Here is an 18,046-nt window from a genome sequence, read left to right as displayed (position 1 = left end):
TTCACTTGAATCAAGGAGGACCCACACAACTGGCATCACTCATAAAGTGTTTTGTCTTTAAATGCTAAATTATGGGATAAACGGATAAGCAGCTCTCACTGAGTGGGTAACAGCTGCAGTATCTGAAGGGCAGGGCCAGTTATGTTAAAAGACAGAAAGAGTAGGAGAATAGGCACATTCATGAAACACAATAGACCCAGTGGTTGGTTTGGTAGGGAAACAGCTTCATAACCTTTCCTTCAGCTTCGTTAATCCATCAGCTGCATCCCTACCTGGAGGACGATTGCCTAGCGACAGTGACCCATGCATTGGTTATTTTCTGGTTGGATTTCTGTAACGTGCTCTACATGGGACTGCCCTTGAAGACAGTCTGGATACTTCAGATGGTGCAAAATAGAGCAGCCACGTTGCTGACGGGGACTGAGCATTACTCTCATATAAGCCCAGTCCTCTACCAGCTTCCCTGGCTTCCCATCAAAGTCTGGGCTCAATTCAAGGTGCTAGTTATTACTTATAAAGCCCTTAACGGCTTGGGACCTGGATACCTAAAGGAACACCTTCTTCCATATTTGCCCTCCCGCCCCCTGAGATCGGCAACAGAGGCCCTCATCCGGGAACCCTCCGTGAAAGATATTAGGAGGCAAAGTACCCGGAAGAGGGCTTTCTCTGCAGTGATGCCCTGCCTACGGAATGCGTTCCCCAGAGAGGTCCGCCTGGCGCCGTCGTTATTTGTTTTTCAGCGCCAGGCTAAGACCTTTTTATTTCAACGATATTTTAATAATTTTTAATATCAGTTTATAGGTTTTAATATGCAGCCAGGGTGGATCTGGATTTTGTCTGTATTGTTTTATTTATGTAAGCCGTTCCGAGGCTATGTGATGGGACAGCATACAAATGCTCTAAATGAATGAATGAATGAATGGTCATTCCTGTGATAAATGGAGAGGGGGATTTACCCATCATCCCCTATTAATCTCTTTCCTGCACTTTAGCCCACTATAAGCAGCATTTATTGAATAATTTTCCTTCACAACTGCTCAGTCCTGAGTAATAGGAAGGTGATAGAGGTGTTTATGAAGATGCTTCCCTGTCAGAAGTTCTTGTTTCCATCCCAGGACCCCAGCAACAAGAAAACACATGCGCATTTCATACAAGTTGCTGCTTGTACCTTGTTGCTTACATCATTATTGAAGCACTCCCATGGCCAGTTTAGAATCTTGAATCAGGAGATACTTTGGCCAAACAGCAGCATTTGAAGTTAAAAGAAGTCCAGAAAATGCATTGTGCTTCTTCTCAGAAGAGGTGGGTTTCTTGAACTACTCCCTTACTTAGATCCTTTCCTCTGTTCTGCATTTATTACTCTGTCCTATCTTGAAAGGATAACAGCAGACACTTTGGTAAATGTAAAGTAAAGGTAAAGTAAAGGAAGTAAAGGTAATTTTGTTTCCCTGCTGCAGCTATCAAGAGCTCCTTCATACTCAACATTTCAGTAATTTGTAACTTTCTGACCAGGAGACAGGCATGGAATAAACTCCTGTGAAATACAAATGGTTGAATACTTTACAAAGCACTAGAAAAGAGCAATGGCCAGGATGACCCTTTAAAAAAAATATCTGTCTAGTTTCTATGATTACTGCAGTTACCTTTCAGCACACTAAAATGCAGCCTTTTTCCATTCTTTCGAGCAGTAGCACAATGCTACTAATGGTCTTGCTAAATCAGAGCAACCAATCTATTATACAAACACAGCAGGGAAGAGTGATCATATTTTGTTTAGACTGTTCTCTTTTCCACATTTCAGTTACAAGTGTTCCACACAAGTACTGCTGGAAGATGAATTCCCAGAGAAAGGTTAGAGAAAACCGAGCACTTGTTTTTCTGAAATATTGTAGGAGTGTCAAATATTTTAAGAGCAAAGCCAGCAGTTTTTGTAGTTTGAGTTATTTCCCTGTCAAAAGTATAGACAGTATACTGTATATACCAGCATATAAGATAACCCTTGAAACTGAAAATAGCAAAGCAAAAATGGGGGGCGGGGTGCTCTTATACTCCTGACATATATAAACAGCCCAAAATACTGACCTCATATGTGAATTGCCTTATATGCCAATATATACAAGTATTTTTCTGAAACATGCATCCTGGTTCCTTGTTTCACATGTTATTACCATATATATCAGTGTATAAAATGGCCCTTGAAACCAAAAATAATGAAGCAAAAATGGGGGTCATCTTATATGCTTAACATGAGACAAACACCAGAAAAACAGCCCAAAATATTAACTTTGTCTTATATGTGAGTTGCCTTATAGGTTGGTATATATGGTACATTGTTTCATAGTGATCAAGATCATTCTACATTTTGAGATTTTGCTAACGAAAGTTTCAGGAAAAGCCATCGTACTGATTTTAATGGGAGTTCTGGTTCCATTTCATCCAGGTCTTATCTTCAGCACATATTTTGAGTCTCAGAGCTTTTAGAAAACTGTATGAGGAGTAGTTTTTGTGTGTAGTTGAACTTCAGTCCAGAAAAATAAAATTAAAAATTAACTTTAATGATACTCTCTTAATGTAGTTCCTCCTGTCTGCAAGTTGAAAGTAAACAAGATTTTAAAACTTTGGTGGCGATGCATAACGTTGCAGGTGAAGGAGCAGGCAAATCATCTGCTGCCACAAGAACTGAGCCAAAATGTACCCCCTCCACAAGCAAATCCACCTCAGCCACCGTTCAGCAAATTTCCTCCGGCTCTCCTAAAAAACATTAAGGAGAAAAGGAAGCACACTGAGGCAAAAAATCCCAAATGGGCCAAAAAGCTGGGCAAGGAAAGGCCTGAGAAGAAAGGGAGACACCATTCACCAAGCACCTTAGTCTCAGGAACCTCACCCATACATCCAGTGACTCCAACAGCAGCTTCAATGCCAGCCTCACCTCCAACTTGACCATCACCAATTTGGTCCATACTGATTACTCCGATTCAAGCAGAGCCTCCATCCCAACAGGATCAGCACCAGGTCCAAACAGAGACCGCTCTACCTACATTCTTCTCAGAGGGAGAAACCCGAGATTCTCCAGGTTCCTAATTCAACCTCTGTCTCCGGAATGATCTGCACCAATCCCAAGAAGAGAGGTTCAGCTACCGATCTCTCCAACTTGACTGTACAGTTCAGTGTCTCCAAACTTGTCTCCAGAATCAACCCATCATTCTGTCCATACCATCAAACTGTACTACTACCCATAATGAAGAGACATATACTGGCCACCACCATATACTGGACATTACTGACCCAGTATCTGTGGGACCCAGCAATCCCACCATATGGATACCCAGGGCCACCTACTGGACCCGACCTACCTATCCAAGATACCATCAATGCCAAGATAAGAACCAGCCTCACAGGCCGCCCCAGCACTTCCCCCTACAACACAGTGCAAACCAAGGAATATGATTCACCATCGCCAACACACAGCTCCTCCTCCTCTCATATGGACTATGCCTCAGAGTCTGATTCACAGCTGGAGATATAGGAAGCATGGAAAGTATTGCCAGGAGAGAGTTTGGGCTGATTTTCTAAACAGGTCCTTCATATGGCCACATTACTGGGAATTTAGGCCCAGCAAATCACTGAACCTGAAGCATCATGGTGCATGATATGATCAGTGTATGGAGGACTCTGCTCCGGTTGCCCTTTCTCTCATCCCTGCACTGCAAGAGCCATGGGAGCTGCCAAATCAACCCCATCCCACTTCACGACACCTAGAGAGGATGTCTAGAGTGCAGGAACGGGACATTCCCTTTCTATTACACCATCCACAGCCAGATTCAGTGATTGTTGAGGCCAGGCAAGGTTGCCAGCAATGTGAACATTCTTTACAGATGGCTCATGAGGGATGCCACCTTGACATGGCCTGCCCTATTTATTCTGCTATGGGACTTGGCCACAAGGCCATGATGGGGAGATATTAAGTCTCCCTTTGCAGAAAATTGAGTCTTTGGCTGCTTTTCTCCCTGACCAACAGTGATCAGCCAAAGTCTTCATCGGAGAAGTGATACAGTTATCAAACAACAGCGATGGCACAGCATCATGTCAACGACAACTCCTGAGGACTCGTTGATGCAATCACTGTGTGCAGACACACATGGCTACAGCTGGTAAACCTCCCACAAGAAACCCAGTCAAGGACCAAAAGTATGGCTTTCAACAGGCAAGATCTGTTCCTCTCAAGGACTGATGCATGCCTCGACACATTACAAAAAGCCGGAATGATGGCACGACAGATGCAGAGTGCTCACTTTCTATAGGTCCCATACAGAATTTTTCTAGAAGAACAAGAGACTTTTTGTGAGATATGCAGACAGCTCCTAAGGTGAACTGGTCACCTTGCGACATTTGTCACACTGGATAGTGGAAACTTTCAAATTCATGTACCAGTTGGCGAAGCTTGACTTATTGGACTATCCAAGAGCCCACTCCACCAGAGCAGTATAGACATCTACAATGCTACACATACCACACCATCAACGTTTGTATGCCACTACTAACTGGTTGTCAAAGCTAGACAAGACTGCTCCTACAGCCAAGCCATCCTCTCTGCCATTCTACAATGACACCTCCTACCTCCTATATCAGTAAGCTTGCTAGTCATCCATATGTGTGATGCCCAGAGACCACAAAGAAGAAAGCTTACCTGTAACTGTCTTTATTTGAGTGGTCATCTGTGCATTCACACAACCCACCTGCCAGCCCTGCATTGGTGTTGGTGGTTCAGCACTAGCTCTTACACTAGCTCGCCTACCACTCAGGCAAGCTGACCAGCAGAACATCAGCTGGACTGATGAAGGGCGGGAGTTCTGCCTATTTATACTAAGAGCAGAGGGGTGGGGCTTCCACCAAAAGTTCTATGCTTAGCTAGAAGAATTTTCCTAAACATAGGCACTGTGCAGGTGCAGCACACATATGTTTGATGCACAAATGACCACTCAAAGAACGACAGTTACAGGTAAGCATCCTTACTATATTGCACTCCAGGCCTTGATAAACTGAGCAGGATAATACAAGTACCTTGACCGGGCCCAGAAATGAACTGGAAGCCAGCAAAGATGGTGTGATAACTAGTTTAATATACAATCCTGGTGTTACATGGTTTTACAACTCTTCTAAACTAGGAGGAAAAGGGAAATGAGAGGCAATAAGGACAACAAATTTGTTTGTTCATGTTTTCTGTTTACATATAAATGTACAGGTAGGAGATCTATTTTTGAAATCAAAAAAAGACAGATGGGGTGAATCAGACTCTGTTCCCACCAAACTCTGCCACTGCAGGCATGTTTCTTCCAACTCTGAAACCAGAAGTGAGCCAGGCAGGGGAGAAAAGAGCCTCCTCAAGTGCTGAGGTAAGATGGAGATATTTCAGGCCACCTCACCTGGATATATCATTTATTTAAAAAACAACTTTACCTGTGATCAGACTTATGAAAAAACAAATGTAGCTGTCCCATCATATCTCATTTCACTCTTAAACATAATGTAGAACTATTTAAAAACTGTGGAAACTCACATGGACTATTTAACGGCCCATACATCTGTTACAGTATATGCCAAACAGTCATATACACGAGGCACCTCTAGAGGTACAGAAGGAAAAACCACAGTCACAAAAGGACCAAAAAGAGACAAACTTCATTTATAAATTAAAAAGGAAATTTTAAGATATTCTGGGAGATGACACCATATTAATATGCACAAGCTACTTGAATACAATAAAGAATTTATTTGTTGTATAAAATTCATTTGTCATGACATTAAAGTGCATGAACAGGTGTGCTTAACAAAAACGGTGCAAATGGACTGCACTTGCTGCAGGTTTGCTGTCATCACCAACAACTAGTTTATATACTGGGGTGGCCAGATTTCCTCAATGGAAGAGCAACCTATGGTAAATGTCAAATGTTAGAGAGTTGCAAGACATGAACAAATATTCATTTATTATTAAATAATAAGCAGTTAAGTGCGCAGAAAATCACATCCCAGGGTGATCTGTGGTAGCATTTTATCACAAGGGGGATGAAGAGGTGTCGAACACCTGGTTTTTACAAAGTTTGGGAATGAAGGAAAGTTTAATTTATCACTTAAATGACTGTTCTGACAAAATCACTTGATTAATAGATTAACAAGTATTTCAGCTAATGTATCCTTATGCACACTTACCTGGGAGTAAGCTCTGATGAACATAATAGGACTTATTGGTGAGGACCCTTCTGTCAGGGTGCTGCTATGCTTTCAAGCCAAAATGACAAAACTTTTGGAGTGGGGCCTTTCTGTTTCCTTTTTAGCTCTGAATACTGGAGGAAACTGAACAGCTATGCACTTCCGATTTGGGAGCCTGGGTGTAAGACATCGCTCAGCAGCAGAAGCAACTGGAAATCTCATCATTAGCTTCCCATGCTGGAAGCTTTGGTGAGGATCTAATCCTCCCCTGGAGTGCAGCTGTTGTGCAGTCCCCTCAGCTCCAGCAGGGCCCACAGAAACAGCCCGATTTTGCACATCAGCTCAATTCTGTGCCTTGTCTGATATCCCTTCCTTGCTCCATGCCAGAGGTAAATAGGGACCCTACTATACTATTGGCTTTTTTGATCCCTCTGTGAACTGTAAAATAAACTCAAAGAGCTACATGAGGTTCACAAGTCTTGGTTTGGCTACCCCATTATATACCCTCAAGGCATAATCAGTTCAGATACTACTAGACCAAAAGGAGACATGATGGAAAACAGGGAAGACTATATGGGTCCCTTTCTCACCCAGAGAAAACCAATAGTAATGCTCTACTGCACCCTTTTCAATCTATTCCACCAAAGATCAGAACGGCAAAAAAAGCAACAGCTTGCTGAAATAATTAATTTATTACATTTCTGTACTGCCTAATAGCTCAAGCACTGTGAGCAGTTCATAAAATAAAACTTAAAAACAAATACTGTAAAAACATACTGTGGAAATCTAAATAGTTAAAATAGAACCAAAGTAAAAACTGGCAGCAGTGCAAGATTTTTATAAAAGCACATACATACAGTATTTTAAAACATAATTACTTAAAAGCTTCAGAAAATAAAGAAGCCTTCACCTTGCATTGAAGATAGCACAGCATAGGCACCAGAGAAGACTGGCATTCCACAACCAGGATGCCATCACCGAAAACACCCTCTCCTTAGTAGCCACCTCAAAGTTGGTGGGGGCATCAAGAGGGCTTTTAAAGATAATCTTATGGCCCAGGGCAGGGCATCAAGCTATTTAAGGCACTGAAGGTTAATTGTATCACTTTGATTTTCTGGACCCAGAAATGCACTGAAGCCAATGCAGACCACAAAGCCCTGACATAGTATGACTGTATTAACCAGTTAGCAATCTCACTGCCCTGTTTTGGCCAGCTGGAATTTCTCGACCGCTCTCAAAGGCAGCTGTATATACAATACATTGCAATAACCCAAACAAAAGGTTGAATGACCTTGATAACTTGACCTTCATTAAGATGGGACATGATGATTTCCTTTGGGACAGTTCTATGTAAATCTGAAATCTGCAGTTCCTATGTGTGAAAACTTCAACCCTAGAGTAATTTCAGATGGTCATCTGGCTAAACTGCAGATCAGTGCATAAACAGCCAACAGAGGACGGAACTGATAAGTTATTATGGGTTATTTAACCCATGCTGAGACTGTGCAGCATGTGCAACAACCAATTAAAATACACAATCCCTGTTCAAACCCTGCAGTAACCCACAACTAGTTGCATGGTGCTGTTTAGAAACATAGAAACAGAGCCAGTCAGAAGGGTCCTCCCAGGTTATCTAGTCTGACCCCTGGCTCCAGCTGGCTCCGCTCATGACATGCCTATCATGTGCATATCCAGCCTATCCTTGAACACACTCATCAATGGGGTTTCAACCACCTCCCACCTCCTGTGTAGGCCCATTCCATGCCCTAGGGGTCCTAACTGTCAGGAAGTACTTCCTAGCATTGAATCTTGGTTTCCTGAGCTTTGCTCCACTGGAATGCATCCTGCCCTCCTCTGCAGGGGAAAACAGGTCTTTACCCACCTCCACGTGACATCCCCTCATGTACATATATGTTGCCAAAGGATCTTCTGAGTCCCCTCCAGGCTGAAAAGACCCATTTCCCTCAGTCTTGCCTCATATGGCTTTCCCTACTTGAACTCTGTTGATGTGTAATTAATGCAGTCTGATCTGTGATGCAAGTAAAAGGCTTTCTTGGGCCATACCATACTGAAACAAACATGTGACAGTTTTGTGCAGATCAGATACTCTCTCAGAGACAAACTGAAAGCCTTAGCTATTTGCCACCAAACCTTAGTTCTTCCCAGCAAGAGTGATGCCACACAGATCACTATCACAGGTTGCTGCAATGAATTTCTCCAAAGACACAAACACAGAATAATATGTGTAATAATAATAATAATCCAAAATAACTATTATCCTTCTTCCCATCACCACCCTTGTTCATCACTGATGTCACAAGCTGCCAGTATCAACTTCAATATGGCCATACATTTCAACATACTGAACATTTGACCAGAAATAGTCCACATAAAATCCAAGCTATCAACACGTGCAAACATTTTTTAAGTTACACTATCAAAGTAGAGCATTGATATTAAAGACCACTACAGTATAAGAAAGCAAGTACAGTGGAAATTATATGAAATGCAGAAAGTACAGAAAGGAGCGTTAAAAAGCAAAAGCAGTATAAAAAGACCCAAGATTAGATGCCGTAGTCCAGGCACAGAGAAAGCAATGTCAACTTCCACTAAAAATCATGAAATAGTAATGAATGATTCAGAGAAGGATTTTAAGAGTCAGGGAAAGATAGGGAAGCATACATTCATTTTTGCCACTCAGCCTAAAGCTTTTGGCTTCAATACACACAGTAGGCCTGTGTAAGTAGAGCTATTACGATGTCGAAACAGAGCATTGTTTTAAAGGAGTTAAGGCAATTTCCAAGTAGGCACACTGTCAATATTCAGCAGATTGATGGGAAAAGTTGTGGCTCTTGCATGGACTTAGTGTCCAAACTACAATCTTTTGGCAGCTTAAGTACACAGCATACACATACCACCTGTGACCGAATATTATCTCCCCCTGCCACAGATCTATAAATAGAACAGTCAAATCATTCCACTCCAGTTTTTATACACTGCTCACCAGTATAACTGGCCATTTTGACAGCAGAATGAAAGTTGCTGAAATGAACTGCCTCTAGGTAGATCACAGCATGTACCCAGTAAATTGATGATAAGCTAAGGTATGATCTCCCCAATTCCATCTATCCAAAACTGTAATCAACTCCAAGAAACTTCCTTGCTATAAAAACTAGAACATCATGCAAATACAAAACAAAGTATATAGGCTATTTTTTCTTGGGTATCTTAATGAGCACTCAAAATGGGAACTGAACATGGCAAACTTCACTTCTCTCTCTCTGCCAATGGTTATTTTGTTTTAGAAAAGATACAAAAAAGCAGACCACTTCTGGTCATACTTTATGCAGAAAGCTAAAGTTTAAGGTAGTAATGATGTAATTCTGTGGCCTCCTGATATTGCCTGGGGAGTCATAAGATTATTTGAAGTCCCACCTCCAGAGTCCCGTAGAACCTCTGCCTGCCCCCTCCTGTAGCTCCTGTAGAAGGAACTGGGCTGGCTGCCTCTTGAGGTCAGAGCCTGGCCTCAGAAGGAACTAAAGGAATATACCAGGGGGAGGTAGGGAGGGGAAGCCGATGGGGCTTAGACCAAATTCAATAGTATTCCAGCCTCTTTACTTCCACAACACTTAGTTTAGGTGGCAGAAAATGGCTGTCTAGATGCAATGTAGGGCATGAGGTACAGGGCAGCACAGATTTCTGCTGATCTGCCATGTACTGGGTGCAAGTAAGCCTGCCTGTTTGGAGACTTACACGCATCAAGGATGTAGTACATTGGATCACTGCAGGATAGCTGTCTGGAAAACCAAGATCCCTATCTGAAAAAATCCACTGGACTTAAATAAAGTCTACTAATGTTCTCCTTGATTTTTATACTAATACTCTTGACTCTTTTTTCATTCTATAGTAAGGAACTGCATTATGCACTTAAGTGCTTAAGACACTTACAAATCTTACAGAAATACATCTGGAAAAGGATCTGGAAAGGTGACAAAATATTAAATACAATGTTCTTTGCAACAGCCAATCATTCATTGTTTTACCATTTACAATTCTGTGATTGTGTTTTTATGAGTTGTTTTATATAAAGCAGTCATGCAGAATGTTGCCTGTAAACCTTAGTAAGCATTCCCCGATATTATCATCCTTGTCTTCATTCAAATAGCCATTGTGGAATGTTTGCTTAAAAGTCACACTCTATAAGAAATGAAGAGAAGGAATGTAATATGAATTCCATTACCCCCGCCCCCTTTCCCCATTGAACAGACCCCTCAATACATCCTTCAAGAGTAATGACAATCATGTATGAAAAAAATGCCATTCTTCTCTCTCAAATGGAAATCATGGAGCACCAGAAGAGTGGGAACCACCCAGACAATGGAATACATTTTACAAGCTGGTGAATCCCACTAGGGGAATGAAAACCACTTAAAAATGTTAAAATGAGTTTAGCAGATCAGCTATGCAGCTTCAGAGAGGCAGGCAGAAACATCAGTCTGAATCTACATTATAGCCAAGACCATGGTCCCACCTGCTCTTAGCTAGGTATACCACAACCCCTTATTTTTTGTGGTACTACCAGCACCTGTTTAACAGATTGTTTACTCATAAATTAAGGTTACTGAAAAGGTTGAGCAATAGCGCAGAAAACCTAATTAAATTTTACAAAGGTGGACTGAGATGTTATAAAGGTGGTATAAACTAAGGGAAACAAAATCTTCAGGTTGGGCAGTCCTTGGGAATCTCCCTTTTACCTTTAAGTATATAAACCAATAAAAGTGCAGTACAATAACCAGCAATGCAATGTTATTTTCAGTCTGTAGCCATACAAATTGAAACGCCACCACAAAGTGGAATGTTCCCCTGCATATATGTCAGAGTATATTTAAAACCCAAGATCCAGTTATTGTAGTTATTAATGTTGCTACATCTTCACACAGGAATCCTCCAGTTCCTATTTTAAGCAGCACATGTGCTTTAAATTGAAGCACGAGCTCTACCTTGAACACTGCAGTGGTTATACAAACCATTATGATGAAATCAGACCAATTTTGAAGGGAACCTATAGTTGTATATTTCAGCAGATGGCTCTTGAAATACACAGTTTTTCAGTTTTCTTCTTTAGTCATGAAACTACACAGGTTGATTGTTTGGCTTTTTCTCCTGAAAGAGTGCTCGAACTCACTTTACCTGTAGCAGAAAATAAAAATACATCAAAAGCTTCTAATAAAAGACTTCAAGCATACTTTTTTTTTAAAAAGGAAGGTCTTGTATTTAGCCAAGCCCTGCAGGATTCTCACTTTTTATTTTTATAGATCATGATCCCCACCCACACAATCACAGGACCAACCTCTAGAAACACTTCCACAGATCAGTCTCTTTAGTTTAACCATCTGCCTTTGATTACTCTGAATAAAACTATTTTTAATGTGTATAACAGTCTGCCTCAACCTGGTACCCTCCAGATGATTTGGACTAAAACTCTCACGATGCTAGCTGGGGCTGATGAGAACTATAGGCCAACACAGCTGAAAGGCACCAGTTGAGGAAGGAAGCTTTGTGGGCAGCATGCTTATTAAGCACCCAGGTCAAGCTGCCACTTTTAAGCTTTAATTTCTGGAAAATAAAACTGAGCACAATCACTAAAATGATAATTTTCTGCATACATAAAGCATTGATAGCACTCCTTTGGACTAGATTCCTGTGAAGGGCCATGCAAAGATATTTTATAGCAAAAATGCTTAACAGTAAATACAAGTCAATTGCAGGTTTTCCAAATTCTTATTTTAGGAAAATTAGTCAGACAGAAAGGCATAGCTTCTGTTATTTTTAGTTTTATCACTAGGGGTTGCTGTGTGCACTCTGGTCAACTAAACAAAATATTACAAAAGGGAAATCATTTTCTCTTGGCTAAAAAATCAAGCAATTGAAGAGTTTGAACCTATGTATGTCTTCTGCTATAAAGATTTCAATTCCAAAGAAATAAAACTCATCAACCCAAGGTGGACCTCAACATGCATCCAGTTAAATGCAAACCATTCCTCTATGCATTCCAAACTCTAGAAAGGATTTTTTTTGGTGCATCTAACCACCTTTTCCATGTTAAAACTGTAAAAGTCTCAAATATCCACACAGAATTTTCTAGCTTTCCTGTTCCTTAATCAACACTTGGGAAGCTCCACTCCCATACAATAGCAAATGCCAGATCAGCCTTTCACAACATGGCACCTTCCAAATGTGCAGGCCCACAATTCCCATCAACAGTGGGATGATGGATGCTATGGTCCACCACAGCCAGAGGGCACCAAATTGAAGAAGACTGCTGTGTCTCACTTCCCACTTAGTTGTAGCTTTAAACATTTTAACCTTTACTTGTAGGAATGTAACCAACTTCCTAATTATGTGGATTTCCTTTTTTTGCACTTTTTCTAGCTCCATGCAATTATCAGAAGATGCAATTATCAGAACTGTACACAGTATGACAAAAGTGGCTGCATCGTCTGTAGACAGATGAGTTTAGATCAGGCTTTCATATGAGTTAGACTACAAGTCTTACCATGTCCAGCCATCCTATGTCCATCCTAGTTGGGGTTAATGGGGGTATAGGCCAATGTGTCCAGGCAGCACCAGACTGGGGAAGGCTGCTCTATTCAGAAATCTCTTTTCCTCCCCTCCACATTTAACTGTAGCTTTTTTTCAGATCCAGGCAAAACCACAACCCAATTCTCCACATTAAACATTCCATTTATTAGCTTGGATATTCTTACACGGGAGACCATATATTATTTTTGAATTAATATACTATCTGAACACCTTTTGAAAGGTCTCTTAAACAAGATGTATTCTGTTTTAAAACTTTTGTGTCCCAAGCACAACTTTCCCTAGTTTTATTCACTATTCCCCTGTGCTTAAATTCTAGTCTAAAATTCTCAGCTTCCACAGTGATATCTAACTTTGGCAGGATAAAAAAGGAACTTCTTTTCTACTCTAGCTTATTTTTGTCCCATGGTTTGTGTTAGTGTAGCAATTCACTCTGTTGCACCCAGCACTGGTCACAGTGCATCTTTGACTTGGAGGGAGTAACTGGTACCTATAGGACTTTACAAAGGTTATTAAAAGCTAAAGAAGAAACCATCCATTAAGGGGACTTCACAACAGTAAGACACATTACAGTCAGTAATTATCAGCCAAACAAGAAAAGAGAATTTTTGTCAGGGAGTTCCAAAAGGCCTCTTCAAGGGTTCTATAAATATTGTTTTAGCTTTTTTGCCACCCCATTAGTGGTTGTTTCCAACCTCCTCTCCTTTCCCAAGTCCTCTGGCATGCAGGAAGGGCTTGAGAGATAGGAAGGATATTATCTTATTTGACTTGGTTTATGGAAAAAACAAGAAACAGAACATCAGATAACAGGTGTGTATAAGTACATACACACATACTGTGTGTATGTTGAGTCTGCTCTTACATATCTTGTTTCTAACCTTTTGTCATTAAGCATAGGTGAAGAAGCTATGCTTTTGGTTTGGTGTGAGCAAGAAGATTATCAAGGAACCATATGAAAGACAGGAGGAGTTTATTTAGGATTATGTTGCTGCCTATTAAGTATGCATCTTGAACACAGCCATCACAGCAATTCTTTCCCCAGCTACTTGGGAGAAAGCATCTCAAACTTTTAATGCATCTGAATTGCATTCACAGGACACAGGATGACAGCTTGCTTCTTCCTTGAAATCAAAAGGATTTAGTATTGAACCTAGTTTTTGAAAGTAAGAAGAATGTGATCTTTTCCTATTAGCCTTCCATGTCAAGCTCACCTAAAAACAAAAATATCTAAAAATATCACATTGGAAGTGTCAGATTGCCTGTTTATACTATTAGATATAGCTTCATTCCACACACTTTGCCCTTTTAAAACAGACAAAAAATAGTTATTATGGGACTCTCATTATTACTCAGTAGGGAACATTTGGAAACATGAGAGCAAGAGAATGAAGAGGACAATGCTGTGTAGAGTAACCCACATTCATTGGTAGATGCAAAAAAGACAATCTTCTCCAGGGAGACTTACCTGAGTTGCCACCATTACTGCGAACACTAGTAGGGCAAAAGCTTTCCTGGCTCTCCTTTGGTACCTTTACAATCACAAACTCTTCAGCAGTTTCACTGGTAACAGAGTTGGCATCAGCATTCAAAGGTGGTGGTCGCTTGGCCCTTCTGAAAAATCCACTCCCAAACTTCTTGCCCTGTTTGGAACCAACTTCTCCATTGGCAACATCATCCTTCCTGAAGTCACGGATAGACTCTCTAGATTTGGATTTATATTTCAGGTCCATGTGGAACCAGGAAAGTAACTTCTGAGGACTTCTGTTTGCTCTGTTCAGGTCCTCAAGGGGAGGCTCAATATCTGGCAGCACCTGTTCTACTGTTACAAGGTCATTCAGAAAACTATGTAGTCTCTTATTGGACTCACTTTCTTCCCTTCCTTCTAGATTCCGTTGTGTTTCCTGCCTCTGGTGGGAGGCCCAGCGCATCATTTCTCCTGGAGGAACTCCCACCACCAGTCCATATTTTGGATTGATAACCTTCCGAGCCACAGTGGAGGAGGAAAATCCCAGTTTCCCGATGCCTTGACGGAAAGGGCATGGAATATTTAGCTCCTTGTAGAGACTGACCTCCTCTGAAATGGCATAGAGCTCACGAAATTCAATATCAAACATCTCCACATGTTGTCCGGTCAAGTACAAGATAATGTTTCTGTCTATGTGGGATGATGTCCATGTGAAACTATACAACAAAAGATGCTGTTAGTGAATTGCAATGTGAAACACCTAGTTTTTCACACCTAGGTTCTTGCCATTCAAGAATATTGAGATTGTTACTAGCTTATCCAAGTACTCTGTGAATTTTCCATTTCTTATTTGTACAACCATATAGCAGAAAAAGCCTTGCAAGTTTAGGTGTGTGACATTCAAAGCAATGAGCCCAATACAGCCAACTTCACTGCTAAGAGCATTCAGGAAGGAAGGGGACACAAAACTGCAGTGTCTATATATGTCCTTTTATGAATTTACTGTGAAGGCCTTTACGTGGACTACTTTGGACAAACTATAATTAAATTCACTGTTATTGATAAGTCAAAATCCCTTTAGCATAATGAGCTCCATTAGGTTTTTGAGTCAATAAGGGTTTTTAAGCTATAAAAGCTAAGATTATTTTGGTACATTTATGTGAAGAAGTGTCCCCATTTAACACTGGAAGTGGGGAACTCATGGGATGATGAAAATTGTAGTCTAAAACAGCTGAATGGCTAACCCTGAACTACAAGTATATACACATAAGCCTTTTACCTAGTGAAGTGCAGAAAGTGGGGACATGGCATTGTGCCTTTTCAGTGGTATCGCTCAGACTATGCAACGCTTTGCCCTGGGAAATTCACTATACTCTATCTCTTGGTGCTTTTAGGTAGAAAGTGAAACCCACTGCACACATTCTGTAATACTGGCTAATGCTGTTCTGGTTTTGTTTTTAGCTGAATTTATATTGCATTGGTTTTTGTTTTGATGAAAGTTTTTATGTATTGTATGTGGATTTTAAAATTATTTTAAATGGATTGTTATGTAATTGCAAACAACACTGTGAGACCTCCAAGGTGGTATACATGGTATACTTAACATGGTAAACTTAACGGAGGCAGCTCTTTGCAATTTTGGGGCCCAGCACACATTTAGCAGGCGTGCATATCAAAATTTCCCCTTTTAAAAGGGATATCCTGTTTAACCTCTGTTCCAGCCCTCTCCAAAACTCATGCTACATTTCACGTTCATAAATGGACAGCTGCCCATGAAGGAGGAGATCAATTAGCTCCCTAATGGACAACTTGCAGTAAGGGGCTTCTTCTCCCACCAAGCAGCACAGATATGTAGCATACTATTCTGGAGGTAGATAGTAATCTCTTCTTCCATAGGCAGTTCAGTAGCAGAACTTGGCCATGCTCTATCTGCCCCAACAGTAATTTCCTCTGAGCAGTGGTGAAATGGGGGCAAGCTGATGGGCTAGACATAGAGACCCCACCCCTGGCCTAATTAAATTTATTGAACAGATGTGTATTTTCCTCAAGATGGTATACTATGTTTGTAAAACCTACAAACAGAGCAAAAGCTTATTAAAATATATCAAAATACTTTAAAGGCAGCAGCAAAACTTTAAGACCTGTTAAAAGTTATAATGTCAAAGCACTAGAAATAGGAGCAGATAAAGCATTCCTGCATTAAAATCCCTTAAAATATTTGTAATGATGTGCACAGAATAAAATTTAAAGTTTGGCCCAATAAAACTATTTTATCTCATACCTAAAACTAACTGGAGTAGGCACAAAGCACATGGACCTAAGGACAGCATTTCCAAAGAAAGTGACCTCCACTGAAAAGGCCATGTCGCTTTTTACTACCTACCCAATTTGGAGGTTGGGGGAGGAAACAGAAAAGTTCTTAAGATACAAGTAAAGTTCATATTGAAGTAGTTGGTCACTGACTTATGATGATCATTTCCCTCACATAGGTCCTATGTGCTTTTTTTGTCACACTAGTTCTCCAAAACCAACTTGTCAACAGAGAGATTAAAGCTCACTGGTAAAACGTGTGCTGCAAACATATGGGGAGTCATACTGGATTAGACCAAATATCCACTTAGTTCAGAATTTTTTTCCCCCAGAGTCAACCAGTTTCCCACCCTCCTGCTTATGTTTATTCATCAACTGGTATCCTGCGACATAGTGTTTTAAAAGGGTTCTATACTTAAAAAGTGCCTTTAAAATCATTTTAAATTAATTAATTAAATTACAGCTTTGAACACTGAGGACAATCTATAGCCATCTTGACTTGTAACCATTGATAGCCTTCTTCATGAGCCATAATGGGTTTCAGGTCCCATCCCCAACACAATGGAAGATTAAACAGCAATACCAGGAAAGACTATGACAAGCTATCATAGTACCCTTTGGATGCTGATGGACTCTAGGTCTTATCAACATCTGCCAGCAAGGTTAATAGTCAGGGATGATAGGAACTGAGCCCAGTATCTGGCAGATACGAGGCTGGCTATCTCTGCCTTACCCTAAGTGTTCAAAGAGCCACTGACAGACTACAATGAGAGGGAGAGGGAGAGGGAAACTGACCTGTAGGATCCTGTAAGAACTTTATCACCATCCACCATCAGGAAACGGGAGGCCAAATTACCTTTAATCTTCCCTGATGGCATATAGAACCCAACTCCAGTCACAGAACGCACACGGATATTCTGATAGGAAAAAAAAGATGCATTATACACAAAGAAGTCATATGTAAGTTGTACTCCAAAATATCTGGGGAGGAGGCATGAGGTTGAAGAATCTGTCTTAAGTGAATGATCTTGCCAGAACAAACAGAATATATAAGTACTTTTGACACAGCACATATTGACCATATTAAAAATTTACACCTTTGTTTGGTCTCCTCTTCATGTATGGATATATATTATTTGTCAATGAATCTACGAGAAAAATCAAGAGATTGACAGTGCTATCCTATACATGTCTGCTCAAAAGAAATGGGTAAATTTGGCAGATCCAGCTTTTATAATCTTAAGACTGGATTTATCCAGCTGCATTTCCTCCACCCACTTCAGAGCTGGTGTACAACATGCAAGAACTGTTGGGAAGGAAAAATAAATTGTCCTGTTTCTGGCATCATAATGGCTTCAGAAGTATATTTGTTATGGTTAAACTGTAGCCTTATTTATGGTGGAGATTGATATGCATGAGTATGTGACATGACTATAATCATATGATGATGATTCTACAACTGGT

General features: G+C 40.6%; 1 protein-coding gene and 1 long non-coding RNA gene across 2 annotated transcripts in view; one reads left to right on the top strand and one right to left on the bottom strand.

The window, feature by feature from the left end:
* Positions 1-1,863: 1,863 nt before the first annotated feature.
* Positions 1,864-17,926, top strand: LOC123036302. Its single transcript, XR_006417112.1, has 2 exons — positions 1,864-4,628; positions 14,694-17,926. It is a non-coding gene; the product is annotated as an uncharacterized LOC123036302 (long non-coding RNA).
* The window catches only part of FAM83F (family with sequence similarity 83 member F), a 22,397-nt gene continuing 15,683 nt past the window's right edge, over positions 11,333-18,046 (bottom strand). The window contains exons 3-5 of the mRNA XM_044455448.1: positions 17,378-17,499; positions 14,273-14,988; positions 11,333-11,397 (exon numbers count right to left, since the gene is read on the bottom strand). Of these exons, the coding sequence (XP_044311383.1) occupies positions 11,333-11,397; positions 14,273-14,988; positions 17,378-17,499 (903 nt within the window). The remainder of the gene's footprint in view (positions 11,398-14,272; positions 14,989-17,377; positions 17,500-18,046) is intronic.

The sequence above is a fragment of the Varanus komodoensis genome, unplaced genomic scaffold, assembly GCF_004798865.1.
Source record: "Varanus komodoensis strain SLA01 unplaced genomic scaffold, ASM479886v1 scaffold8, whole genome shotgun sequence".
Classification (NCBI taxonomy): Eukaryota; Metazoa; Chordata; class Lepidosauria; order Squamata; family Varanidae; genus Varanus; species Varanus komodoensis.
Note: the sequence above shows the minus strand (reverse complement) of the source record. Positions and strands in the feature narration are given on the sequence as shown.